We start from the raw sequence: 27,542 nt of genomic DNA, 5'->3' as shown, positions 1-27,542 counted from the left end.
GTTACTGAGAAGGTCCAGAGCCCAGGTCAGAGGACCCCTTTTCAGAGGAGTAGTGGAGGATTTCAATTTGAGAAGTGGATATGGATTCATCGTAGCACCTGGTATCAAAGAAGGGATATTTGTCAACAGAAGAGATGTGAGCGCTCATCTGCCTAGAGGACACCCTGGCAGAAATCTAAAGATGGGAGATTCAGTACAATTCACTATGCATGAAGGCGAAAGAGGATTGTATGCGCTTGATGTAGCACCATGTCCCAAAGAAGAAAGAAAATACAGAGATAAAGAAACAGATACAGAGAAAGAAACAGATACAGAAGATACAGAGGAAAGAAAAGAAAAGGAACCCATTGATGACCAAGATGGAGAAACCAACAGGTGCCGCAGCCATACAGGCTCAAGCCCTGGTAAAGAGGAGTAACGTAAAGTAAAGAAAGAAGTTACCAGTTGAAGTTTTGAAAAGTTTGTTTGCAACGTTCTCAAGTTTAAACATGTGCCCACAAAAACTATTGTGAGAAATAAACCTTAAGGCTATGAACTGGCTATAGCCACAAACTCTCGCAGTGTAAATAGTTACACCAGAGGGCACCACCGCCACCAGAGTCAGCCTGTTTAGGGGCTTGGCTCGTCTGCAACCAGGAGGAGCCCGTCCGTATATAGGGCCTTGGCTCACCTGCAACCAGAGAGCACGCCTGTTTATGGGGCCTTGGCTCACCACCACAAAGAGGGTACCTGGTCAGCACCAACTGTGGAGGCCGCCTCTGCATCCTGCCAGAAGTGGCTGAAGGCGCGGTTCCACCAGGCCAGGTATACCCTGAAACCACCAGCCCATGTAAGCCGCCTCTACATCCTGCCAGAAGTGGCTGAAGCCGCGGCCAATGAGAAAGGGTTTTGGGTGGGTTAACGGACTTGTGGGTGGAGGGTGGTGATGTATGGTACCTGGTGCTTTTAAAAATGTTTTACATGTTTTAATGTTTTATGCATTTTAAAATGTTGTCTTGCAGCCCGAGGACGTGCTGGTGATAACTAAGGGGGAATGTGGCGCCCCTGACCTGGTCAGGCACCACTGAGTACTGCACCCATGCTGGGGACAGTACAATACAGGTAATCCAGATGGCTGACTGGGGTGTGGAACACAGGCGCATAGTGATCAGGTCTCACACATGTACCTTTGAGAGGACCCCTGGGGAACCCAGGAGGGGGAAAAGCCTTGACCTTCACTGGAATAGTGGAGGGGGCCAAAAGCCTCCATCTCCTCTCAAGGGGTGTGGTGGAGAGTCTGGTTGCTAGGTGGCGTAGGCAAGAACAGGAGAGGAGGAGCAGTGAGTCAGTTAGAGCAGAACTCCAGAGGGCTCAGTGAGGAGCAGACCTGTGGGGTTGATGCTGTCTAACAGCGCCCGCGCAGTGGCTACTGACGGGGGAGAACGGTCAACTAGGAGTGCTACCTGAAAGCCAGCTTCAGCTAGAGAGAAAGCACGGAGTGGGAAGTAAGGAGACTGCTAGAGAGCACCAGGCCCAACAGGGCGGCAGATCCCGAAGCGAAGATAGATCCAGCTTTCTTCTGCTAAACCTGCCGGTGTGGGGCTCTCAAAGCCCACACCACAACACCACAAAAGCCGCAGCCACGTAACCGCAGTGAGGGCCCATAGGTCACAGGAGGCAAGCAGCTGGAGTGGCCTGGTCCGGGGAACAAGCAAACGGCAAACAAAAAGGGGAGAGAGGCTGCAGCATCTTCCCTGGGTGACCCCCATAGGGACTCAAAGTCGGGGTCACCCCAAACCACCAAGGGCTAAGGAAGGCGAGTCAGTAGTCACCCTCATAAAGTCAGCCTGAAGGATACCTGGTTCCCATCTGGTTCATCCCAGCTACGCCCGGGTTACTCACCCTGCCATCAAATGTGAGTAAAAACCCTAAAAGACCTCCTGCCTGTGTGGTTATTCTGCGACTTGTGGTACTACAAACCCACACCGGGCCCTGGGGCTTGCCTCACTCTCAGGAGGCTACTACATCCGACTGCACCCACCATCAGCCCCAGGCGTCCCCTAACCTGCAGTGGCGGTCCCCACTGACCGCAATACTGAGAGTGGCGTCACGATCAAAACCGAAGATTCCCTACCTGTGACCAGCACCAGCTACGTGGAGTCCCTGAAGGTATGCACCGATACAACACCTGCGGGGCTTCACAATTTCTCATGCCAAAGCGCCATGCGGAATGAATCGCAGCATGCTGCGTTTTGCACCGAGTCTTGGATCACGCACCCCCATACAAGTGTATGGGAGCGTGTGAAACATCACACATGGCACTCGCATATTATATGACCGCAGTACGATGTACACAGATACAGACAGCCTAGGAGATGGGGAGAAAGTGATCCCTCCCTCTTCTCCACACCTGTGATACGATCGCAAGATGGCATCACAGTTGCATGACCCTTGGAACACACCTGCAGCAGAGGGTCATTAGCATATCACTTCAGATGCTCCCGCATCAGAAGCTATACTCTAACGGAACCAAACCCTAAGGGAACACTAAAACGAGCGTGAAAATCGGACGAGTGCAATGTGAGAAAATCTCGCATTGCACTCTGACCAATGTTAGTCAATGAGGGAGAGCAGTTAGTCAGCTTTTCTCACATCCAGATTCTGAATGCGAGAAAAGCGGCAGCATGCTGCGATTTTCTGCTAGAGCCATATCCCTCGCACCCATTCAAGTGAATGGGTGCGAGAGATACATCGGACTGCACTCGGATGTTAACCCAGTGCAGTGCGATATACGCACAGGCTGACAATGGAGGAGATGGGGGGGGATTAACCCCTCCCTCTCCTCCGCAGCGCCCGTCCTCACCTTCACAGCTGTGACCTGATTGGATGATCGGGTCACAGTTGCATGACACTCGGCTCACACTCGCAGCAGAGCCTGAGCTGGGAGTCATTAGCATATCGCATCCGATGCTGTCGCATCAGATGCCGTACGCTCGTCTGAGTCCAGCCTAAAAGGGTTTTCTGGAATCAGACAACTGATTGCCTATTAGTGATGAGAGAACACTAAAAAATGCTCAAGTGATTGGTACTCAAATTAGACAGGTCGGATGCTCGGATGGGCTCGACTTGAGTACCGAGTGTAATAGAAGTCAACTGGAAACTGGAGCATTTTTCCACAAGACCCTACCAGGAGGGCTGAGGGGGCAGGAAAATCGCTGAAATGGATGGAAACAGCATGGGGAAGACACCTGGAGGCATCTCTGACTCCCAGGTCACTGCTAGAAACAATGTTGTCACAGTATTACTCCACTTTTATGGACTGACAATAAAACATACAAATCCAAAGATAAATGGATTTTACAGGAAAAAAATGTTAGGAAACATTCTTTCCTGTATAATGAGTTCTATAAAAGGCAGTAAAGAAGTTAGACTCCTAGATTTGTAAAGCGTATGCACTTATTTCAATAGGTGAAAAACATTTACCCCTGGGGGTATACATCTAAATATCTAAGAGAATTGTAGAGGTAAGCCTCATACACACAGTGCATCGTACACACCCTGGAAAAATTAAGAGTGAGGGCCTCCTGTTTACTCTATTAAAATTTGGAGCGAGGGCAGCATGATGACCCTTTAAAAATTTGGGCAAAGGTCGCTTGATGACGCTAAAAATTTTCAGCAAGGGCCACCTGTTAAAAAAAAAAAAATGTGAGAGTCACATGATGAATCCTGTTGATGTGGTGGATGAAGACAAGAAAAAGAAGAAACCATGAAACGTGTATGGGCATACACCAGAAAAAAGGGAACATTTGTCAAATGAGTCAAATGAAAAAAGGAACTATGACCTATGGTGTCAGCATTGTCAGATGGAAATGTGGCGCCCTGGACAAGCCAGGGGCCACAGAGAACAACACCACCACACCCCACACTCCCGGTCAGGCACACCGAAGTCAGACACAAACCCTTGTTGCCTTCCTCCAGGGGCTGATGTTCACACCAGGGGGGTGGGCCAGGCGGTTGGCCCCGCCCACCGAGGAGTTCACAGTTCTGGAGGCGGGAAAAGGGACCCGTCCATCCAGCCGTGTGTTTTACCGAGAACTGTGTCCTCATCATTGGCTGAGTGAGTACCACCGTGCCGTGCGGCACAGCGCTGCCCCCGCAACCCTGCACCTCACCAGGCCCCGTAACCCGCCTGCCATCCATCCCTACCCCATCACCGGGCCCCGGGACAACCAACCCCTACCCACGGAGGGGAGAACTAACATCAAAGCTGCTCCCTGTCACCGCTCCCGGGATCCCCGTCCAGAGCAGCGGTGGTGTCACTAACTTCACCACAACCGTGGGTGGCGTCACGGACAATCACCAAATCCCCACAATCAAACCCCCTTTTCACTCACGGGCGAGGAGCGCCGCTCAAGTCCCCGGGATCCGGCCCACCGCTCGAGCCACCACCGAGCAGCAGCAGCAGCCGGACCCGAGCAGTGGGAGAGCGCAGCTTCCACTCCTCCGCCCGCGACAGAAATATTTGCACTAGTTATTGGAATAGGGCCTTCAAGTATTGCACCATTTCACTAGCGCTCTCACCGCAGGAAGAAGAGATGGAAAATTCTCCTTGTAGCTTGGGTTGAGAAAAGTAAACAACCAGTAATCAGTATTGGATAAAATGCGTGTAACGTGAGTGTCACGGGAAAGGTTGTGAGACATAAAGTCAGCCATGTGTTCCACACCCCCAACAGGCAAAACATCCCTGTCCCCATCAGGAAGATGACTCTCCATCTCCTCACCCTCCCTCTTCTCCTTCTCCTTTTCAGCTCATCCGCGCTTAACAGACAGGGTGAAGCTGGTGTGGATAATACCCTCTGTAGCGCAGGCAACCATCTCCTGTTGGTCCTCTTTCTCTTCATTTTCACCCTATCCATACTAAGAAGATGAGAAAAAAAAGAACCAGGTCCATTCAGTTCAACCTTCCTCCACCAATTATACATTTTGTCATTAAGTCATTTATAACCAACAATGTTGTGTGTAGTGAGGAAATCATCCAGCCCTTTTTTAAAAGCTTTTATAGTATCTGCCATTACTACCTCTTGTGGTAGGGCATTCCACAGTCTGACTGCTCTAACTGTAAAGAACCTTTCCTATTTAGCTGCCAGAATCTCTTTTCTTCCACTTGCAGTGAGTGCCCCCTGGTCCTTAGTATTGACTTTGGGAAGTAATAAGTCATTTATATTGCCCACACACGTATTTATACATATAAATGAGATCTCCTCTGAGACTTTTTTTTCTAAGCTAAACAAATCTAACGTTTTCAACCTCTCATCATATGGGAAATCTTCCATTCCTTGTAGTAGTCTAGTTAACCGCCTTTGAACATACTCTGTCTGAATGTCCTTTTTAAAATTTGGAGCCCAAAACTGGATCCCATATTCCAGATGTGGCCTTAAAAGTGATTTATAGAGGGGTAACAATACGTTGAGATCATGGGATCTAATCTCTCTTTTTATACACCCTAAAATATTGTTTGCTTTTGCAGCTTATTTGTAACCAGAATACCCAAGTCTTTCTCCTGTTCTATAGTCCCAAGTTTACTTCCATTTAATGTATACGCAGTTATAGGATTACTCCGTCCTAGGTGCATTACTTTACATTTATTAACATTAAATCTCATTTGCCAAGTGTCTGCCCATTCTGACATCTTATCCAGATCTTTTTGTAATATTGTACTATCAATGTCCGTGTTTAATATCCTACATAGTTTGGTGTCATCAGCAAAGACTGACACTTTACTATCAATCCAATCCCAAGAGATTAAAAAGAATCGGTCCTAGCACAGATCCCTGCGGCACCCCACTGCTGACTATAGCCCATTTAGAGAATGTACCATTTATGTCTACTCTTTGTTTCCTATCTTTTAGCCAATTCCTTACCCAGTTGCATATTGTGTCCCCTAGTCCTTGCTTCTGGAGCTTTAGTATAAGGCTATTATGTGGTACAGTATCAAATGCCTTTGCAAAGTCCAAATAATGCACACCAGCTGCATTACCGATATCCAGATTTGCACTTACCCCCTCATAGAACCCCAACAGGTTGGTTAGACACGACTTATCTTTCATGAATCCATGCTGTCTGTCAGTTATATTATTTTCTGCAATATATTTTTGCATGTCCTCTCTTAGGGTAAGAACGCACTTTGCGTTTCCACCTGCGTTTCAGCTGCTTTTTAGGTCCGTTTTGAGAAGCACCTTTTTCATGCCAAAAGGCATGCGTTTTGATTTTCCAGCAAAGTCAATGGAAAATTGTGATTTTCAGACCGCACTTTGCGTTTCTAAACGCTGCGTTTAATTTGCATATTTTGTGGCAAAAACCATGCGTTCAAAGAAGCAGCATGTCAATTGTTTTTGCCATTTTGGGTGCGTTTTGCTAACATTGAAGTCAATAAGAAATGGCAAAAACCAAGAATCCTTCAAATTCCTGTGTTTTACCTGCTTTTTATGTGCAGAAAACATGCATTTTGGACTACCAAAACACATGCTTTTTGGACATTAAAATAATGATTTCATATGTCCCTTTACACACACACATAGTCCGACAATTAAATTTAAGAAAATTATAAATTTTTTCCTATATTTCCAATAAATAGTATATTACCGCTATCATTTTATTAAATATTTTTATTTTCTTAATTTATTTCTAAAATTTTATGTGTTCCTTTTTTTCACTTTTTTTTATTTTGTTTGACTATTTAATCTTTATTTAGCAGTGTCTTAATATTCAAAACGCATCTGTCAAAACGCAGGTGAAAAAGCATGTAAAAAGCGCTGAAAACTCATCTTAAACGCGGTAAATACGCATGCGTTTTCAGCGCTAAACTTCAGAAAAAGGCAACTTTGGTCAAATGAATTAAGCCCAAAACATGCGTTTAGAACTGCAAGTAGGTGAACGCAAAGTGCGTTCTTATCCTTAAAATGCCCTCAAAAATTTTGCACAGTACTGATGTCAGGCTTACTGGACGGTAGTTGCCTGGATCCACCCTCTTACCTTTCTTAAATATCGGTACCACAGCAGCAATCCTTCATTCCTGAGGCACCAACCCTGTTACAATCGAGTCTAAAAAAATGAGATACAGTGGTCTGTCAATTACTGAGCTCAATTCCCTCAATATTCGTAGATAAATGCCATCTGGCCCTGGGGTTTTGTCAATGTTTAATTTACTCAGACGCAGGCGTACTTCTTATGTTAAATTATTTAAATGAGGTGGTGAACTTTGATTTTTTTCTTGTTGAATGATCCCTGGAATAGTGAGTTCATTGGTGAACACAGATGAAAAGTGCCTGTTTAATATCTCAGTCTTTCCTTTGTCCTCTATAATTAATGTATTATTGTATTTTAAGGGGCCAATACTATCCTTTGTTTTCCATTTGGCATTAATGTATTTATAAAAAAAAATTGGGATTTATTTTAATGTTCTTGGCAATTTTTGTTTCAGTAGCTAATTTTGCTTGCTTGATTTCTTTTTTACATTTCCAATTGATATCTTTATTGTTGTGAATGTCAGTTATGCTTTGGCTGCTGGGAGGCTCCCTCTTGTGGCCAGGAATGGTTTGGACAGAGACCAGGTGTGTTGAGCAATGGGAGTTTCCATTGCTAATTCTCTGCTTATTTAAATCCTGGAGAAACCAAGGAAAAAATTGTGAAAAAATACTCTGCTGTAACTAAATAAAAGCATAGTGCATATAAACATAGGGTACTTAGTAAACACTGTTTTTGATCAAAAAAAGCATAAAGCTATCCCACCAACGCCAAGGTGTACCCAGTTGGGATAGTACCTACACTCTCTAATATTAAAACCTTACCATGGGTCTAAAATAGGCCTCAATGTGGCTAAGGGCTGAGAGCGACCGGGTCCCAACAGGACACACACAGTCAGGGGGATTCACAGAATGAAATGTCCAGCTCGCTGAGAAGGGGGCCACTCCCTGTTTGTACTGAATACAAAAAAACTACATAAAAACAAAAAAGTGAGCCGGAGTATGAGATGGTATACATGGTACTTGTGAGACCATGTTCACACTGGCCATGAGACAAAGAGAAACCAAGGAAAAAATTGTGAAAAAATACCCTGCTGTAACTAAATAAAAGCATAGTGCATATAAACATAGGGTACTTAGTAAACACTGTTTTTGATCAAAAAAAGCATTTCATTCTGTGAATCCCCCTGACTGTGTGTGTCCTGTTGGGACCCGGTCGCTCTCAGCCCTTAGCCACATTGAGGCCTATTTTAGACCCATGGTAAGGTTTTAATATTAGAGAGTGTAGGTACTATCCCAACTGGGTACACCTTGGCGTTGGTGGGATAGCTTTATGCTTTGTTTGATCAAAAACAGTGTTTACTAAGTAACCTATGTTTATATGCACTATGCTTTTATTTAGTTACAGCAGGGTATTTTTTCACAATTTTTTCCTTGGTTTCTCTTTGTCTCATGGCCAGTGTGAACATGGTCTCACAAGTACCATATATACCATCTCATACTCCGGCTCACTTTTTTGTTTTTATGTAGTTTTTTTGTATTCAGTACAAACAGGGAGTGGCCCCCTTCTCAGCGAGCTGGACATTTCATTCTGTGAATCCCCCTGACTGTGTGTGTCCTGTTGGGACCCGGTCGCTCTCAGCCCTTAGCCACATTGAGGCCTATTTTAGACCCATGGTAAGGTTTTAATATTAGAGAGTGTAGGTACTATCCCAACTGGGTACACCTTGGCGTTGGTGGGATAGCTTTATGCTTTGTTTGATCAAAAACAGTGTTTACTAAGTAACCTATGTTTATATGCACTATGCTTTTATTTAGTTACAGCAGGGTATTTTTTCACAATTTTTTCCTTGGTTTCTCTTTGTCTCATGGCCAGTGTGAACATGGTCTCACAAGTACCATGTATACCATCTCATACTCCGGCTCACTTTTTTGTTTTTATTTAAATCCTGGTCTGATAGCAGGCTATGCCGGATGTCAGTTGTTCTTTGTTCACCAGCCTGCTTCATCCTGCTCCATACCTCATCTACCCCAGATAAGTGCTATGTCTTTGTTTGTTGTTTGGTTCTTTTGCTCTTATCTGAGTTTGTCATTTGCTGTGGTTGTTTTCAGTTTATTTGTATGCAGGGATCTTCCTTCTCAGTTGCTTAGCTGGGAAACTCCCTGCAGTTAGGTTTGGAGTATTGCTCCTATTAGTCTATGTGTTTGTGGCTTTTTGAATTTGTAATGATTCCTGTTTTATGTTCATTGGTATGACAAGAGCGCCTGGTATAGGATGGAGTGCAGATCGTGCGATCTGAGGGCCTTTTTGTACTATCAGGAATTTGGAATTTTGAAGGGTTTTTTTCTGGCCACCATCAGCCCCTTTCCTGTCCTTTTCCTATTTTAGTCAGTGAGGGCCTCACCTTTGCTAATCCTATCATCTATCTGTGTATTGTGTTTTCCTATATCACCGCAGTCTTTGAATGTGGGGGGCTTGCTATTCTTTATCTATTTTCTGAGGTAGAGAGTTATTCATCTTTCCTTCCTTTAGGATAGCTAGTTCTCCGGCTGGGTTCGCGGTGCACAGGATGTTAGTTCACCCCTCGGCTGCTTCTAGTTGTGATGGTTAGTAAGGGGATGGCGGCCAGATTAGTTGCCAATGCTCTTGTCACCTTTTACCAATGATTTATGGTGGTCTTCTATGGTTCCGGATCATAACACTTTATACTCCTGAAATGCTATTTCTGTATTCTCAGCCTTAAGGATTTTAAACGCCCTATATTTTTGTTTTATTATACTTTGCGCTGCCTTATTTATCCATAGTGATTTCATTTTATTCCTGGACATTTTATTACCAGAGGGTATTTGTTTTTCACAGGACTCAAGCAGTATATCCTTACACTTGCAACATTTATGTTTGGTATCTCCAGTTACCATGACATTGTCCCAATCTACACAATTGAGCTTTTCCCTTAATTTGTTGAAATCAGCTTTCCTAAGATTCCAGGTTTTCGCATTTCCCCTTTCAAATATTCTATTGAATATTACTTTGAAGCTTACCATATTATGATCGCTGGTGCCCAAGTGCTCCTGGACCTGTAGAACTGAAATTGTATCTGGTCTATTTGAGAGGACCAGATCTAGTAAATTATCTCCCCTGGTCGGTTCATCTACTATCTGAGAGAGGAAATTGTCTTGAATAGTTACAGCTTACCTCTTTTAGCACAACCCAAAGATTCTATGTCCCACTGTATGTCTGGAGAGTTGAAATCCCCCATAATAAGGACCCGACTATTATTATTATTAGCTGCATTTTCAATTTATTGCAGCATTTCAGCCTGTACCTGTTCAGGTATGTTAGGAGGCTTAATAGTTACAATAGTTATCTTACCCTGTGTGCTTTATTCCTCCATCTCCACCTGGTTAACATGCAAATCTTCTTAAATTGAGAGGAGCGAGAGTTTGAGTAGACACAGAAGCGGAATGGCTACGCTGATTATGGTGTCATCGGTGCTCCCCATCTTTGATTCCCCTAAGTTTTGTAGAACCTTGCATGTGTCAGACATTCATGGCCACTCCTAGGTTCTTATGTGCAGAAATTGACCGAAATAACAACGGATATGTTGTGGCTGGTATTCAACTACTGCCCACTGCTGCTCACAAAGAATTGTCAACATTTGTAATGTGTAGTTCCAGCGCGTGGGCACGTCGCACACCAGTCAGTGAGCTGGCACTTCCAAGCTCTGCTGCAGCACTGCTAGACTGGCAGCAGCTTTAGCTGATTTAGAAAATTGGGCGCACACACGACGTACCTTCACAAGTCGCTCCAACAAGTCTGGGTAGGTTTCCAGAAACCGCTGAACCACTAAGTTGAGCACGTTGGCTAGGCATGGTACGTGTGCCGCCACCATTATCCTCAGTGTCCACAAGCCTAAATGGCAACATTTTCAGGTCAAGCTGTCTGGAAATGTTGTGCCCATTTAGTGTTTGGGCCTGTGGATGGGTGGGTGGCTGGGTATTTCCTTTTGCATTCCAAGGCCTGAAGTAGGGACAGCTAAATGCTGTGCTGGGTCAAAGCATCGGACCTGGTTGCTGATGGTGCTTTCAAATGTGCAATGACAGGTGCAGGGCAGGAGGCATCTGCGTCCTGGGCAGGGGACTGGCAAGCACATAGCACAGATGAAGAGGATGTGCTGAAAACCCTGCAAACATTGTGGACCCAGATGTTCAACCACCTAGTCGGGTGCTTTGATGACATGTGCCTGATGATGCTAGTGGTGGTCAGGCCGATAGTGGCAGAGACCTGCTATTCTTAGTAAGGCACAGGTTGCAAATGACCATGCTTTTATTGTCCACATTTTCTTTAAAAAAGCATGGTGCTCGAGAACCTGTGATGCTTAATCGAGTAACGAACATATCAAAGCACCCCGATGCTCAATCTAGTATCGAGCAATGGCGAGCATGCTCATGCACCACTGTTGCTTATCATTAGAATAGGACATCAATATCGGATTAGGTGGCGGAGGAGGTTCAATTCTTGATACCCCACCTATAAGATGTTTGAAGCTCTTATGCTAGGGCTGCAGCCTTTTCAGTATTTATATTGTGCCATGTACCTGTGTAAGGGGTGGGCAGACCCCTTACAAAGGAGTACAGTTAACCCGGGAATGTTGTTATTAATAAAAATGTTTTTATTATTATTGTATTGTTTTAGTGGGTTCCCCTAGTGGCCGGGTGGGACGGCTGTCACCACAGTGGAAAGGAGGAGCCGGCAGAAGCAAGGGGAGGGAGGTGAAGTGTTGGTTAGAAAAGTGCAGAGTCACAGTTAGTTGTGTCCGGGACGGGAGAAAGAAAGCAGAGCCGGGGCAGAGTGTGGGAGCTGGAAGAACAGGGAAGCCGGAGAGAAAAGGAGCGGGCGGAACCTCAGAGAGCGAAGCAGTACCGGTGTGGGTCGGGTCTGTGGGTAGCCGTAGTGGGAGCCAGGTGAAGCAGAGTAGCCGGGCACATCCCCACTGGAGGAGACGTCAGGACAGGCTTTCCCCCAGCTAAAGGAAGTGTGAAGCGTCATCTATAACTGCCGGTCTTGGAAAGAGTTGTGAAATAAAGAATGTCTTTTATTTGCATCGAATCCTGCCTGGAGAGTGTTTATACGTCGGACGACATCTGCACCACCACACTCTGCCCCACCAAGACATCTCCTGTCCCGATAGTGACGGCGGAGCCAGGGGTAAGCCTGACAGTAAGGGCCACGACTACAAGCCCCGAGGCACCCCTGGCACCCCGTTACATGTGGCGTAGTCGGCAGGATGCGGATTCTATGCAAGGGGTCCCTAACCGAGAAGATGGAGACCAAGTGGTGCCTAGGGCACAGGATCCAGATTTTCAGAGAAGGTTCCCGATCCCATGGTGGGAAGAAGAAACAGTGCCTAAGGCGTTGGACCGGGCACAGGATCCAGACTTTCAGAGAAGGTTCCCGATCCCATGGTGGGAAGAAGAAACCGTGCCTGAGGTGTTGGACCGGGCACAAGATGGCGGCATGATGGCCGTCGTCTTCAAGGACACAGAAAGCGCGCGAAAAGTTGGCGCCAAGAGAAGAGCCTGGGGCTGGCCGGTGCCGAAAAAGAAGTTCGGAGTACTCCGCCCAAAGAGGGGAGATACCGGTTCCAGGGCACGGCTGAAGACATGTGAAGTGGGCGGTGTTCCCAAGAGAAAGAAGAACCGCCGCGGAGGGGTCGATCTGATGTGTGAGACTGGGGGTGGAGTATACCCAAGAGCGGGAAAAGCAAGCCCGCCTCCACTTCCTCCAGCATCTCCACTGACCCTGACGCCCTTACTAGTGACTCGTACTACAGGCAAAATGGAGAACCCCGAGGGACAACAAGCTGTGGTGGCCACGCCTGGTCTGGACCGAAGCCACCAGAAGCAGATTGCGGCTGCGTCTGCGGAGGGATTTCCCTCTCACTTGCCGACTGTACCCGGAGGACCGGGACGGGCCACCAAAGTGACCTGGGTGACGACGTGGGACACGGTAACCGGAGAGACCACGACCGAGGTCCGAGCGACGTACACCGCTCAGCTGCCAGCAGGGAACCGGCTCTTGGGAACCCCATGTCTAGAGACACCCCCGCCAGTCGCGGCGAGACCCTCGACACCCGTTCCAGATCCGGCTCCGGAAGAATCATACGCCCGGAAGCTAGAGAGGGACAATTGGGGCTTCTTTTGGGACCCAGTGCAGCCGTCACCCCTACCTCAACGAAAGTCCCCGTCACCAGAACCCGACCCGGTACAGGAGCGACTGCTTGCCGAGACCGTGGCCCGGGAAATGATGGCTGGTTCCCGGAGTGAGGAGTTCGAGCAGCAGTGCACCACAGGAATTGTGGTGAAGTTCAATCAGAAGGAGGGTTACGGCTTCATCAAGGATGAAGAGACCGGCGATGACTACTTTTATAACAGAGTGAACCTGGACATTGAAGGCCTACCCCAGCGCCTGCACACGTTATATCCGGGGGAAAAGGTCCGGTTTATGCGAGAGGTGGGATGCCGAGGCCTCTTTGCAGTCGGCGTAACCCGGATGCCTACCTCACAAGAGGCTGCTCAATGGCAGCAAGAACTGGAGTGGGAGGAATGCCAGTACCGGCGGCGGTCGCAGCCAAGACCGGTGCTAGCTGAACTCTCCCACCCGAGACGCACCTTGGCCGTAGCTCCTGAAGTGATGCCCAGACCGACCGCTGACCCGGAGAAAGGAACCCCGGCGGTGCTGGCTATTAACCAAAACATAACCACGCATCCGGTAATCATCATGGGCAGCCCCCAGCCGTCCCGTGCAGCGACCCCCTCACCCCCGTCGGGGGTAGAAGAAGCAAAGCCGGAGGCTGAAACACCGGAGCCCACCATCAGTTATGAGCCCTTCCGGAGGCTGCGCCGGTTGCCCGGACAGTCCCTGTCGGAGTACGTGCAGGCCCAACGAGCCGAATGGCAACGTGCATATCATCCGGAGTGACTTTTCAAGACCGGAAGATGGCTGGCCTGTTTTCGTTAGACACCGGCGTTGTTTTTGAACCGGAAGAAGTTTGCTGTTTGTACCGTTCAAGTTGCTGAGCCCGGAGGGAACCTGCTGCTGGACTGAGCCAGGGGCCCCTCCGCGTCATTAAGAAGCAGTTTTTCGAGTTGTGTTCCTGCCGTTTAACATCTAAGACCGGGAGTGCTGCAAAAGCCTCCGGGCACGACCAAGACCGGGAGCTTCCAGGAGGAACTCCGGGCACTGGACTGGTGCGCCCCTTGCGGTTGCCCCAAAGGTGAACTTGCTTGTCGTTTCCTTGCAATGATCCTGTTGTTTTTTATGTGTAGTTTTAGATCCATGCCTTGCCGGGAGGCTCAGGCTTAAAGAGGGGAGGTATGTAAGGTGTGGGCAGACCCCTTACAAAGGAGTACAGTTAACCCGGGAATGTTGTTATTAATAAAAATGTTTTTATTATTATTGTATTGTTTTAGTGGGTTCCCCTAGTGGCCGGGTGGGACGGCTGTCACCACAGTGGAAAGGAGGAGCCGGCAGAAGCAAGGGGAGGGAGGTGAAGTGTTGGTTAGAAAAGTGCAGAGTCACAGTTAGTTGTGTCCGGGACGGGAGAAAGAAAGCAGAGCCGGGGCAGAGTGTGGGAGCTGGAAGAACAGGGAAGCCGGAGAGAAAAGGAGCGGGCGGAACCTCAGAGAGCGAAGCAGTACCGGTGTGGGTCCGGTCTGTGGGTAGCCGTAGTGGGAGCCAGGTGAAGCAGAGTAGCCGGGCACATCCCCACTGGAGGAGACGTCAGGACAGGCTTTCCCCCAGCTAAAGGAAGTGCATACCTCCCAACCGTCCCGGATACAGCGGGACAGTCCCTCTTTTGAGCCTTTGATCCCGAGTCCCGCCCGTGAGGCTGTGTGTCCCGTGGCTCCTCCCACCCACTGTAGCCCCGCCTCGCTGTTTGTCCCTTCTATCATTACAGAGTCGAGCGCGCACCTTGAAACTCCTGTGCTGCTGCTGAGGTATGGAAAACCCCCTGCACCAGAGCCAGCACCCCCCCCCCCCCAGAGCCGACCCCCCCCTGCACCAGAGTGGAAATCCCCAGCCTTGGAGCCTGCGCTTCCCTGCAGCTGTTCTCTCTGATTCCCCCGTGTGTGGCTTCTCACTGCTGGATACACACGGGGAATCAGGAAGCTGAGGAGAAAGTGCAACCAACACTTCTCTCTCCTGCAGATAGCACTGGCAATAGCAGTAACCTATGCAGAGTTACATCTGCAGTGCAGACTTCTATTAGCTTACCGATCAGTGGTCTCCTGCCTGTGGAGCTGCTGGGTCCTAGTGCCCAACAGGTTCAGCTCTGCTTTATCCGCCTGTCTGTGCAGTCGGCCGGCCGCCTCTCTGTGCGGTCGGCCGGCCGCCTCTCTGTGCGGTCGGCCGGCCGCCTCTCTGTGCGTGCGGCCGGCCGCCTGTCTGTGCGTGCGGCCGGCCGCCTCTCTGTGCGGGCGGCCGGCCGCCTGTCTGTGCGGTCGGCCGGCCGCCTGTCTGTGCGGTCGGCCGGCCGCCTGTCTGTGCGGACGGCCGGCCGCCTGTCTGTGCGGACGGCCGGCCGCCTGTCTGTGCGGTCGGCCGGCCGCCTGTCTGTGCGGTCGGCCGGCCGCCTGTCTGTGCGGTCGGCCGGCCGCCTGTCTGTGCGGTCGGCCGGCCGCCTCTCTGTGCGGTCGGCCGGCCGCCTCTCTGTGCGGTCGGCCGGCCGCCTCTCTGTGCGTGCGGCCGGCCGCCTCTCTGTGCGGGCGACCGGCCGCCTCACTGTGGCTGCCTGCGTGTCCATGCTGGAGGCCCGCCGGCTGCCTGCGTGTCCATGCTGGAGGCCCGCCGGCTGCCTGCGTGTCCATGCTGGAGGCCCGCCGGCTGCCTGCGTGTCCATGCTGGAGGCCCGCCGGCTGCCTGCGTGTCCATGCTGGAGGCCCGCCGGCTGCCTGCGTGTCCATGCTGAATGGGTGTGGATGGGGAGTGGATATGGGCGTGACTGTGAAATGGGTGTGGTTAGGGGGCGTGGCCTAAAAATTTGCCTGCGCGCGCCGCAAACTTTGTCCCTCTTTTCCTTCTTTAAAAGTTGGGAGGTATGGAAGTGTGAAGCGTCATCTATAACTGCCGGTCTTGGAAAGAGTTGTGAAATAAAGAATGTCTTTTATTTGCATCGAATCCTGCCTGGAGAGTGTTTATACGTCGGACGACATCTGCACCACCACACTCTGCCCCACCAAGACATCTCCTGTCCCGATAGTGACGGCGGAGCCAGGGGTAAGCCTGACAGTAAGGGCCACGACTACAAGCCCCGAGGCACCCCTGGCACCCCGTTACACCTGTATGCCGCAAGTAGCATTGTCCTATTCACTTCACTACTGAAACATGACCAATTTCACATTCTAATGAACCAATATTCTGCTCCCTCAAAAAAATTTTAGACAGTTACAGTATACGGAAAGCAACTTTACTGTATGTTACGCTAGTTCCCCCTCATAACTTATTTTACTAACTAATAAAAAATTAAGACAGATAAAAAAGATCCAGTGCAAAACATTTGTTTTCCATTTTAATGAGTTTGTTTTTGTGGCTTTAAACTGAACATTTCCACTTGTTCTATAAATCAACGGTGCACAAGTTCCCCTTCACAGAGTCATGAAATTGGAAATTTTTATGATGTATGTAAGAAACAGATTTACAGATGTACGATAAGTCAGCTGCAAAAAAGAGGAAGAGATCAGTCTAGACACCTCTAACTTGTGCACCCGGGGGACACAAATAAAGAAGTGGCAGTATTTTTAGAAGAAACAACCCACACGCTTCTATAATGATTGTGATTCAGGGCAGCACTTCAGCTTTATATGACAGTTTTATATAGCACCCATATGGCATATTTCTGCCATGTGAAGGTCATATTTACTATGCATCGCTGTAAAAAAGCCTTACCAATACATGACTAAATCTGCAGGATGAAAGATGAAGATTTACCAAACCACTCAACAGTCACATTTGACCCATTTTATTACACTTTTTTTTTTTAAACCCTCAACCTAATTCATTGACTGTTATTTATCACAACTATAGCTGGGCGGAGTCGCAAAAAACTGCTTTCTTTAAAAAAAATATGGATACGGTCTGGAATCCGCCCCCATATAAGTCTATGGGGACCAGATTCCAGAGATGGAAATTGTAGTAGAAGGTATAGAGGAATAGGAGTGCAAGCGGTGGTCTTACCAAGGCTCCGGCATGGCTGTATGCTGGTCCTAGGTTTCAAATTCACTTACTGGGCCGCTGGTTACAGTTAGACGAGCCCCCACCCTGAGTGTCAGTGTGTCAGCTGACTTCATCCAATCACAGGTGCTAGGGCAGCCGCGGGTCGGGGAAAACAGTGTAACTGAAGGAGCCCATACACTCTAGCATCTTATGTTAGCCTAGAATGTATGGGCTCATTCCAGGTTAGTGAGCGTGACTGGCTTGGTTAGTGGACGTGGTGATGTTTCCTCCCGTCCACCATAATCATTCAAGGGGGGAACTTTGCCTCCCCCTGCACTCACCCTGTCTGGGGGTCTCACCCCCACACCCCTTCTTCTATTATAAACAGCTCCATGCCCATGTGGACTTAGAAAAAGAATGTTTATTCTGACTAGAAACATCGGACGGCATTTTGAACATGCCTCTATTATGTGATAGGGGGCGTGTTGAAATGACATCTTCCTGAAAGGAGCCCATACATTCTAGCATCTACTGTCAGTATCGTGGTATAAATAAAATTAATAAAGGAATTAGTGCACAGTCCCCCCGGTATTCTGACACCCAGTACAGATAAAGCCCACGGCTACAGCCCCAGTCCTGCGCTTCTCTTGGCTGTGTATCAAAAGAAGAGGAACCATGTGCGGCTTCTTTTTTTTCTATAATTATTTAAATAAATAAATAAAACCGACGTGCAGTTCTGCCCAATTTTGATACCAGCCAAGATCATGCCAGCTGGGGGCTGGTATTCTCAGGCTGGAGAGACCCAGCCTAAAAATCTCAGCCTCCAACTGCCCAGAATTGTCGCATCCATTAGATGCGACAAGCGTGGAGCTTTACCGGCTCTTCCTGACTACCCTGGTGTGATGGCAATTTGGGTAATGAGGGGTTAATAGCAGCTCACAGCTGCTACTAACTTTGCTAGAGTAGTAATGGCAGCATCTATGACACCCGCATCACTAATTTGTAAGTGAAAGTAAATAAACACAAGCACAGAAAAAATTATTTCAAATTAAACACAAAAAACACCCTTTTTCACCACTTTATTAACCCCCCAAACACCCCTGCAGGTACGAAGTAATCCACATGAGATCCCACAGAGATTCAGCTCTGCTACATCCAAATCACAGCCAGGGCCATAGAGCATGACCGCCTGCTGTAAGTGCAGAGAATGAATGAGCTGCACAATGAGCGGTAACATCACTCAGGTCATTTGCGGTTAGAGCTGGAGGTTCCCATGGTCCTTCACCTGTGATCGCAGGTAAACTGACCTCAGGTGGAGGTAACTGAGTTCACAGACCCACATCTCCTGGACGAAAACATTCGTTTTTTTGCCAAGAGATGTAGATTTGGTGTTGAATTTTTTACAACCATATTGCTGCACCCAATCTACAACTCCTGGCAAGAAAACACGTTTTTTTACCCATTTTTTGCCACAATTTATTGTTGCGGCTTTTTGCTGAAATGTTTGCCCTGTTTTCTTCCAGGAAGTGTACATTTGGTGCTGAAATCGTCTGCACCAGATTTCAACACCACATTTGCACCTCCTGGCAGGAAAAAAAATTTTGTTTTGCATTTCTGGGCCAGGGGATGCAAATTTGGTGATGAAATTTTTATACCATATTCCTGCACCCAGTCTACACCTCCTGGAACAAAAAATGCTGTGTTTTAAAGCAATTTTTTTGCTTTTTTTGCTCTGCAGTCTAATTACTCTCAGATCTGGTGATTAGCAAAGCTGCAGTATTAGGGCTCACTACCAGGAGCATATCAATCAGACAAATGAAATCCAATAAAAAAAAAGGGATTGCATATGGACCAATTTTATTCAATGATGCTGTGCAGATCTGCGTTTTTTTTCTCTGGTCTATTCCGCATGAAAAAGAAATTGCAGCATACTGCAATTTGACTCCAAACTCGTTATGGTGCGAGATTTGCTGCTGAGTAAAAAACAGATTGCATGAAGACAGCAAACAAACAGCACACAGATGACAAGTGAGAAAAAATTGGCCCACTCTTCTGGATGAAAATGTGACCAATTTTTTTATACGCTTGTATAACCCTAGTCTTAGTAGAGCTATAACGCTCAGCACAAGTTCTACTGTAACACACTCAGGCATCAGTGATTTGGTCATAGGTCTACACTGCTCTCACTATATTTACACATAGAGTTAACTAGGCATTTGAACAAGCACATAACTTGGGACAGTGAGAGCTGTGATTAGGATACCTGCTTGTAAAGCTACAAACAGGTGATTTTGCAAGATTTATAACTGCAGCTTGTCAAAGCTGAGAGAGAGGTGAACAGATAATGACTGTATAGAAATCAATGGTCTGGAGAGAGATGGCTGGAATGTTGGGCGTTAAGCCTTCAAATTCTTAATTTCCATTAACTCAATGTATAAATCACATCAAATGCATTAGCAACATATTCCCCTTTGTGTTAACAACATGAATTTTCACCAAGTGAAGGATTCATGTTGTTTACAGAACAGTGAATATATTGCTAATGGACTTGATGTGATTTAATGCATTAATTTAATAAAAATGTAGAAATTGGCAATACATAGAATATATTTAGAAAAAAAGTGTTTGTGTGTTTTTTCTTTAATTGGCTAGATAGAAGTGGATTAGGAGATCCTTAAAACACTACCTCAGGTGTGATGGTTGCTCACTTGTTTCATTAGGAATTAACTTCTCTCCAGAAATATAACTACTGTACACTCTCAGCCAAGGTATTGGTATGCACTGGTGGACAGGCTCCCTGAAAACCAGCTGTGCAATATGGAAGATAAAAGCTCTCATTGCAGAAGATAGAAAAAGCAAGTCAATTGCAAATGTGCTTATTTTAATAGTCTCTAACTAATTAAAGCAATTTAATAACTTGGGAATAACCCTTTATCCTGGCATGAGATAGGTGTCAACTGAAAATTAATTTGACAAACGTCTACATCTTCAAACTCACAAATACACACTAGTGCTTTGCTCAGGCAAGTGTTCATGAGTATCAATGGTTTAAAAACATAAAAACAAAAGGATCAACAATTGAAATTCCAAACGTTCAATCCTTTTCTCCTTCAATATTATCTATCTGAGTAGTGAAGGGTGGCCCCAATACACATCAGACAGTTAGCCAGTCCCATTAGGGGGATTCAGACAAATTTCAGCTAATATACTGGATATGGGGGCCTTTAATGTTCAGTTTGTCAATGCATGATATTTATTTTATATATTCAGGTAATTTCCAAATTTGGTAAATATTTGCTGTATATTTACTCACCTCATTACCAGTCAGATAATACATGCGTGCTTCTTGCATTAAATGGAATACATCAGGGCATTGTCTAATCAGTTCATTGGCTTCTACAGTACCAACAAGATACCAGGGGTCCAATAAAGGTAGTCGGACACATTCTAGCATTTTTGGTAGCAGAGACATTCTCTCGGATTGTTTATATTGGATCCATTTTATTACAGTCTCAAAGACGTGTGCTTCCTCTGTGACGTATAATTCATCACTCTTTAGAATATGATATAAAATTTCAGATGTCAATTCAAGGAATTCTTCATGGTTTAAGACCTGGGAAAAGTTTTGGATGATATAATTCTGGACCTGTAACTTCAGCAAGTCCAAACAATGTGTATCTGCAAGTCGTAAAATTCCAACACAGTTTTCGGGGTGAAGAGCTTCTGTAAGGAAACTGGAACATGCATCCACCATTCGGAGGAACTGAAAAAAAAACATAGGAAATTGTGAAACCTTAGCAACTTTTACATTTGTGCGTCTGGTAAGATATTATACTAGGATATGGGGGATTCTAATTTAGATGCACAGAGATACATACTGAGATAGGATGTTATGGTGAGCAGATTGCCATATTTTTTTCCATTAATATTTGATAGATGTGGGTCCCACCTCTTGAATCTAATGTGATTTACTCACAAATAGTATTCTCATGCTTCACATGCTCTTCTGGAATATGTCCTGCAGGACATGCTGCAAATAATTGCAGTGCCTTTATAGGGTTATGCCGTGTTTCACTGGAACCATAGTGTGCCAATTGACTGAGCATCGTGCATGACAGGGAATATTACCAGTTATAGAGCAACGAATTACACTCTACAGTACAATAAAGGGCTTCTAAGTACTGTGCTCCTTGTTTAAAGGGGTTGTCCACTGCTAGGACAATCCCTTCTCATTCCACATGTTTCCCCCAGCAGCACACCTGGCAGTTTAACCCCCAAAATGCCATAATAAATAGTGATCGCAGCATTTAGGGGAGGACACTTCCTCTTCCACCTGATTGAGACCGCAGCAACATGATCATGGGGTCCCAATCATTGCCATGGTATCCCGAGGTCAACGGATGACCTTTAAGTTACTTGTCTAGTAGCATGGTCTAACATGCATTAGTGACAGTGCAGTACTGGGTTTTAATCCATTACAATGCTTGTGCAAACCCTAATGTAAGTGATCAGCATAAAGCACAGGATAAATATGACCTGATCCAAAATGCTCTGTATTACAAATTGCCAGTAATAACATTCAACTCAACCCAAAAAAAAGACAAGTCTCCATTCAGGTCTGTCATCTGTTAATGAAAATATAGGGGGCTTCCACATTATTGATAGCATAAAGACTCTGGAAAAGTGCTATGGCACCCTCGAAAAAGAAACCTAACAAAATCCAAGCTCCCAAACCCAAATGCCTTCTCCCTTCTGAGTACCACAACGTGCCTAAACCGCAGTTAACATCCACATGTTTGGTATTGTTGTAGTGAGAAGAGCCCAGTTAATTGAGAGGGTATGTGTCTGCAGAAGCACAAGCTGGGCAGAAGGTATGGGTACTACAATGTTTTTCTACAGTTCTGGCATATTAGGTGCTATGACAATGTGACATGGCACCCTCAAACCATTCCAGCAAATTCTGAACTCCAATATGGCACTTTTTCCCTTCTCATTTTTGCACTGTACCTCAAAAGTACTATTTGACCACATATGGGATATTGGTGAACTCAGGAGAAAGTGTGTAGCAAATTGTGTGGCTCATCTACTGCTATTACCCACGCAACATTTTAGCGGAAAAATATTTATTTTTTATTTTCCAAGCCCAATTTTATACCATTCTATGAATTAGCTGAGGGCTAAAATTGCCACTATCCTACTAGATGAATTCCTTGAGAGGTGTGGTATCCAGAAAGGGTTCACTTGTTGAAGGCTTCTGCTGTTTTGGCATGTCAGAGGATCTTCAAATGTGACAAGGCATCCATAACCTTTTCTAGCCAAAATGGCGCTCCTTCCCTTTCATGTGCCAAAAAATAGTTTTCCACTACACATGGAGTATCTGTGCTCTCAGGAGAAATTGTACAACAAATTGTATGGTCTATTTTCTCCTGTTATCATTGTGAAAATGAAAGATTTGGGGTTAAAGCAACATTTTTGTGGTAAAAATGTATTGTTTTTATTTTCATGGCTCAATGTTATAAACTTTTGTGAAGCACCTGTGGGTTGAAGATGCTCACCACACATCTAGGTAAATTCCTTGAGGGGTGTAGTTTCAAAATGGGGTGACTTCTGAGGGGGTTTCCACTATTTAGGCACATCAGGGGCTCTGCAAACGCGACATGGCATCTGCTATGTTTTTTCAGCCAAAATGGGCTTTTTTCCTTCTAAGCCCTGCCATGCGCCCAAAGAGTAGTTTTACACCACATATGAAGTGTAACACCAGCACGCTCACTGGTGCACTCACCTTCCCGGCTGCTTGGGTTTCACTGCCTCCTGCTCTCTAGGCTGAGAGACATTAAGTATTTAAGGCATCATCCCATTTGGGAGGTGCTCGAGCAACGTGTCCTGTCAGTAGTCTGCATACTTGCTAGTCGTCCGTGTGATGACATGGACACCCAATGCCTAGCATGGGTTAAAGTTTCTTAAAATTCAGCCAGACGTATTGTTCTTCTGTGTGTTAACTCATGTTTGCTAAACTATTGTTTCTCCAGTCCTTTCCGAGCAATCATTGTAATGTAGTTGTGTATTGCTAATCTAATGTAAATTACCTTAGTAGCCATTGTCCAGTCTGGGGATTGCAGACTTCATGTAGATATCCTCAGTCTTTCTATCCACGTCAATTAAATGAACATTATCCATGCAGCTTGAAATTCATCCAATAAGAGAAGCAATCTTGTACAACCAATCCGATAAGGGCACAGTATATCCAAAGGGAAGGCTATGGCTATAATAAGGGACTTCTTTAAGTCACTGGTTGTTGATGGATTTTGCATGATCCAGTCTAAGCTCTTAGGAGCTGGCTAGAGGATCAGAACCAGGATACCTTGTGGATTCGGTCTAGGGACTTTGGCTCCGACTAGAGGAACACTTGGCTACATGACTTCAAACCAGAGACTACTTAAGGAGGAAACCCAGGTTGGGACAATTTAGTCACCTGGTACAGACTTTGCAGACCTCAGCCAGCTTCCTAAATCTGGCGTTATTCCAGTCTCAGTGGGTGCCCGCCAAAAGCGGGGTGCTGCTGGATTGGAGTAAATAGCCCTGGAACCTCTGAGGCATGGACATTCTAAATCCCTGGTGAGCCAGTGGAAGGGTGAGACTCTGTTGCCTGTTACATTTGTGTGTTTTGCTGGTTATGTGTTATGTGCCGTTAATATTTTGGGGATCCAATAAAGTCTTAATATTGTGATTCCCTCACCCTGTGTTGTCTAAGTAGTGTTCCGCCTACGGTTAAGGACGCCGTGCATTCAGTTGGGATGAGCCCTGAGCCACACTGTCTTTCTAAAGGCGGCCGGGCCAGCGGACAAGAGCACCCACTGAGCCCCGTGTCTCCACAGTCAGGTCTCCTGAACTTGAACCTGCCTTGAATACGTTTACGACTGTTGCTGTCTCTGTTCCAGTCCAGTATTTTTGCAGCCCAAGTTACTGAGTCTGTTGCAGTCCTGTGCTCCTGTACCCGAGTTCCTGAGTCTTGCCAGTACTTGCCGTCTAGTCTGTACCAGCCGTTCTCTCAGAACCTGTCATCCTGCCAGTACTTGCCATCCACCTGCTGTCCGTTCTGCCTGTACCTAAGTCCGAACCTGCTTGGCTAACCCCCGGGGTAAGCTGTTGCAGGACTGGGAGCTGCCCTGGAATGGTACCAGGTGACTACCTTCTAGCATAAGTCTAACCTCACCATCAGAGACCCTAGTGAAAACAAAGTAGTTAGTTAGTCACTTCCCTCCAAGGTAAGCTTAGACCCATGGCGCAGTGGTCAACACTCAACAGCATGACAGTTTGCTCAGGCCGTCGACACCACTGACCCCAGTTCCCCTACACATCAGGTACTGTATCAGGATATGACCCGACAGGATCAGATTCTGATCAATCCAGCCTGCCACTCTAGTACAGCCAGTTGTTCCTGTTCCTAGCTCTGGACCACTGCTTGCCTACTCCACTGCGGTTTGATGGCGTCCCCAAGCAAAGTTGTGGTTCATCAACCAGTGCACCACTAATTATGAAGTACAATATGTAATGAAAAAACTATTTCAAAACCACTGGGATCTGTTCAACCATTACAGATTTATTACATCATAAAGTGACAATGGTCAGAATTGAAAAAATTGGCCTGGCCAGGAAGGTGAAAACAGGCTCATGGGTGAACAGGTTAATGTGGCTCTCAAGGTAAGAAAGGTTGGGGAGGAGTTCCCCAATTCTAGTCCTCAATAGCAACCAACATTGCATATTTTCAGGATTTCCTTACCATTGCACAGGTATTGGCACTATTACCTGCGCAGGTGAATAAATTATCACCCGTACAATACTAAGGAAATTCAAAAAACATGCACTTGGTGGGCTTTTATGACTGGAATTGGGAGACACTGCTTTAGGCTATCTGCGCACACTGTAGATTTGTTTCTTCAGCGAAAAACACACCATCTAGAAGAAAAACGCACCCAAAAAAGCCAAGCATTTTCACAGCGTTTTGATGCGTTTTTGGTACGTTTTTGCTTGCATTTTTGTCCCTGAGGTTTTTTTAATATTATCAATGGCAAAACACAGGGAAAAACGTAGGGACCTGTAGAAAAGGAGTCACATGCTGCTGGTTTTCGCTGCAAAAAGCTGCAGCAAAACCTGTAAGAAAAAAGAAGCAACATGCGCACAGAATTTTGGATTTCTCATAGACTTTGCTGGGGAAGGACTGCTGAAGTTTATAAACACAAAGTGCACCAATTCTGCACCCAAAACCACAACAAATCTGCACCAAAAATGCAGTGTGTGCACGGGGTCTTAAAAGGATATTGGATATTAGCACGCAAAGTGGATACACAGCAAATATTTTTCTGGAAGGGATAATGCACCATATGTTACAGTACCAGCATTGTAAAATGATTTTTTTGAAATCCCTCAGTATAACTCACTTGCCGTGAAAATTTGCAATTCACATCATGTTAATTTATGCTTTGGATTTTAACCACAAAATTCGTTATTTGTAAAGCAAAGCGTGAAAACTGCATTTTTACAACAATGGTGCAGATTTTACTGCGGAATATCCAGTGAGGAAAGTCTGTAGCAGATTGGTGTATATTTCATGTGACAACTTGTAGAGCCCTGTAAATAGATTTATTTATGGTAGCTGGGGTTTTTTTTGCCAAGAGCAGCATTAATCAAACATTTCTAATTTATTTAAAACCTGAAAACAATAACAAATAAAAATGATAAAAAGGAGTTACTGCACCTGTATGTTTTAAAAGAGGATACCCAAACCCTTTGGACAAAAAACAACAAAAAGTCCCACCCACGCAGTGTCTTCTCTGCCAGATGTCACTCTATGATGGGGGAAATTAAATTGATAAACAGTTTGCTTTTTAGCTGTTCCACTTGGGGAGGAAAAAGACACTTCGACTCAAACCCCATCAGTCTTAAAGTGTCCTGTTCAGTAAACTAAAGGGCAGGGATCCCTTTTCGGCTCTAGATGCAGTGTTAAAGGAAGCCAAACACTGGGATTTTCGTATATAAGCTAAAGCCAGTGCTATACTGGCACTATCAGGCTGATTCTATACATACCTGTAGTGGGCAGCGCGGATGTTTAGGTTTTGAAATCTAAGAAAGTAAAGTTTATAAAATTAGCTGCTTGTTGAGTGACAGCAGCAAAGGAGCAGATAATATCTGGGGGTATGTATAATTATCACCTCCCTCTGTTAGAATTAGCATAAGTATTATTCAATTGACCTAGCAGGACCTGTGTGAGGCCATACCCATGTGATCAGAAGGGGCGGGGCCTCAGCCAACAATGCTGATACCAGGTCACATAGGTATGACCTCACACAGGTCCTGATTGAATAATACTTATGCTAATTCTATCAACCTAACGGTAACATCTAAATCCCAGTAACCAGAGGGACCTCTGCTGATGTCACGCCCATGTGACCAGAAAGGGCAGGAGCCTCCAAGACATTGCTCATACCAAGAAGATACATAATTCTTCTAAGTCCATGTCGGCATAGAGGTGATTATAACAGACACGGGGGTCGGGGGAAAGACCCCCAGATGGGGGAGTGCAGGGGGGGGCAAGTGGACAAAAGGAAACATCACCACGCCCACCAAACAAGGCATCACGCCCATTAAGGAAGCCGGTCACATCCACAGGTCCTTCTACCCACTGGGATTTAGCCACAACCTAATTCTAACAGAGGAAGGGCATAATTATGCATACCCCCCCAGATATTATCTGCTCTTTTGCTGCTGTCACTCAACAAGCAGCTAATTTTATAAACTTTACTTTCTTGGATTTCAAAACCTATACATCCGAGCTGACCACTACAGGTATATATAGAATCAGCATGATAGTGCCAGTATAGCACTGGCTTTAGGTTATACACGAAAATCCTGGTGATTGGTTCCCTTTAAGAAAGCAGCAGATGAGAGAATTGTTTAAGGAGTTGGTGCCCAGTAGTGGGACATACTAAAATGAATGAAGAAAAAGAATGGAGAAAAAGAATGAACGTAATAGCTTACTGGTCCATAAATTTGGAGAGGTATAAAAGGTTTCTTGGGCATCTTATTCGTGGAATGAACATGGAATATCTGTAGATTACAGGGAATTCCACACATATCCCTTATAAAGAGGTGTATATTATATTCACTGTGCTTGTTAGTTGGGAAATGAACATGGAATATATGTACATAACAATAGAATGGACACATGTCCCATATAAACAGGTGTATATTATATTACCTGTGTTTGATAGGTGGGGAATGAACATGGAACATATATACAGTGCCTTACGAAGGTATTTGGCCTCCTT

General features: G+C 46.0%; 1 protein-coding gene across 1 annotated transcript in view; it reads right to left on the bottom strand.

The window, feature by feature from the left end:
* The window catches only part of KLHL6 (kelch like family member 6), a 140,689-nt gene that overhangs the window by 53,622 nt on the left and 59,525 nt on the right, over positions 1-27,542 (bottom strand). Inside the window, exon 3 of the mRNA XM_075340909.1 lies at positions 20,531-20,980. Within this exon, the coding sequence (XP_075197024.1) occupies positions 20,531-20,980 (450 nt within the window). The remainder of the gene's footprint in view (positions 1-20,530; positions 20,981-27,542) is intronic.

Source organism: Anomaloglossus baeobatrachus, chromosome 3, assembly GCF_048569485.1.
Source record: "Anomaloglossus baeobatrachus isolate aAnoBae1 chromosome 3, aAnoBae1.hap1, whole genome shotgun sequence".
In the NCBI taxonomy this organism is placed as follows: Eukaryota; Metazoa; Chordata; class Amphibia; order Anura; family Aromobatidae; genus Anomaloglossus; species Anomaloglossus baeobatrachus.
The sequence above is the reverse complement of the archived record's forward strand: the minus strand, read 5'-3'. Positions and strand labels throughout refer to the sequence as shown.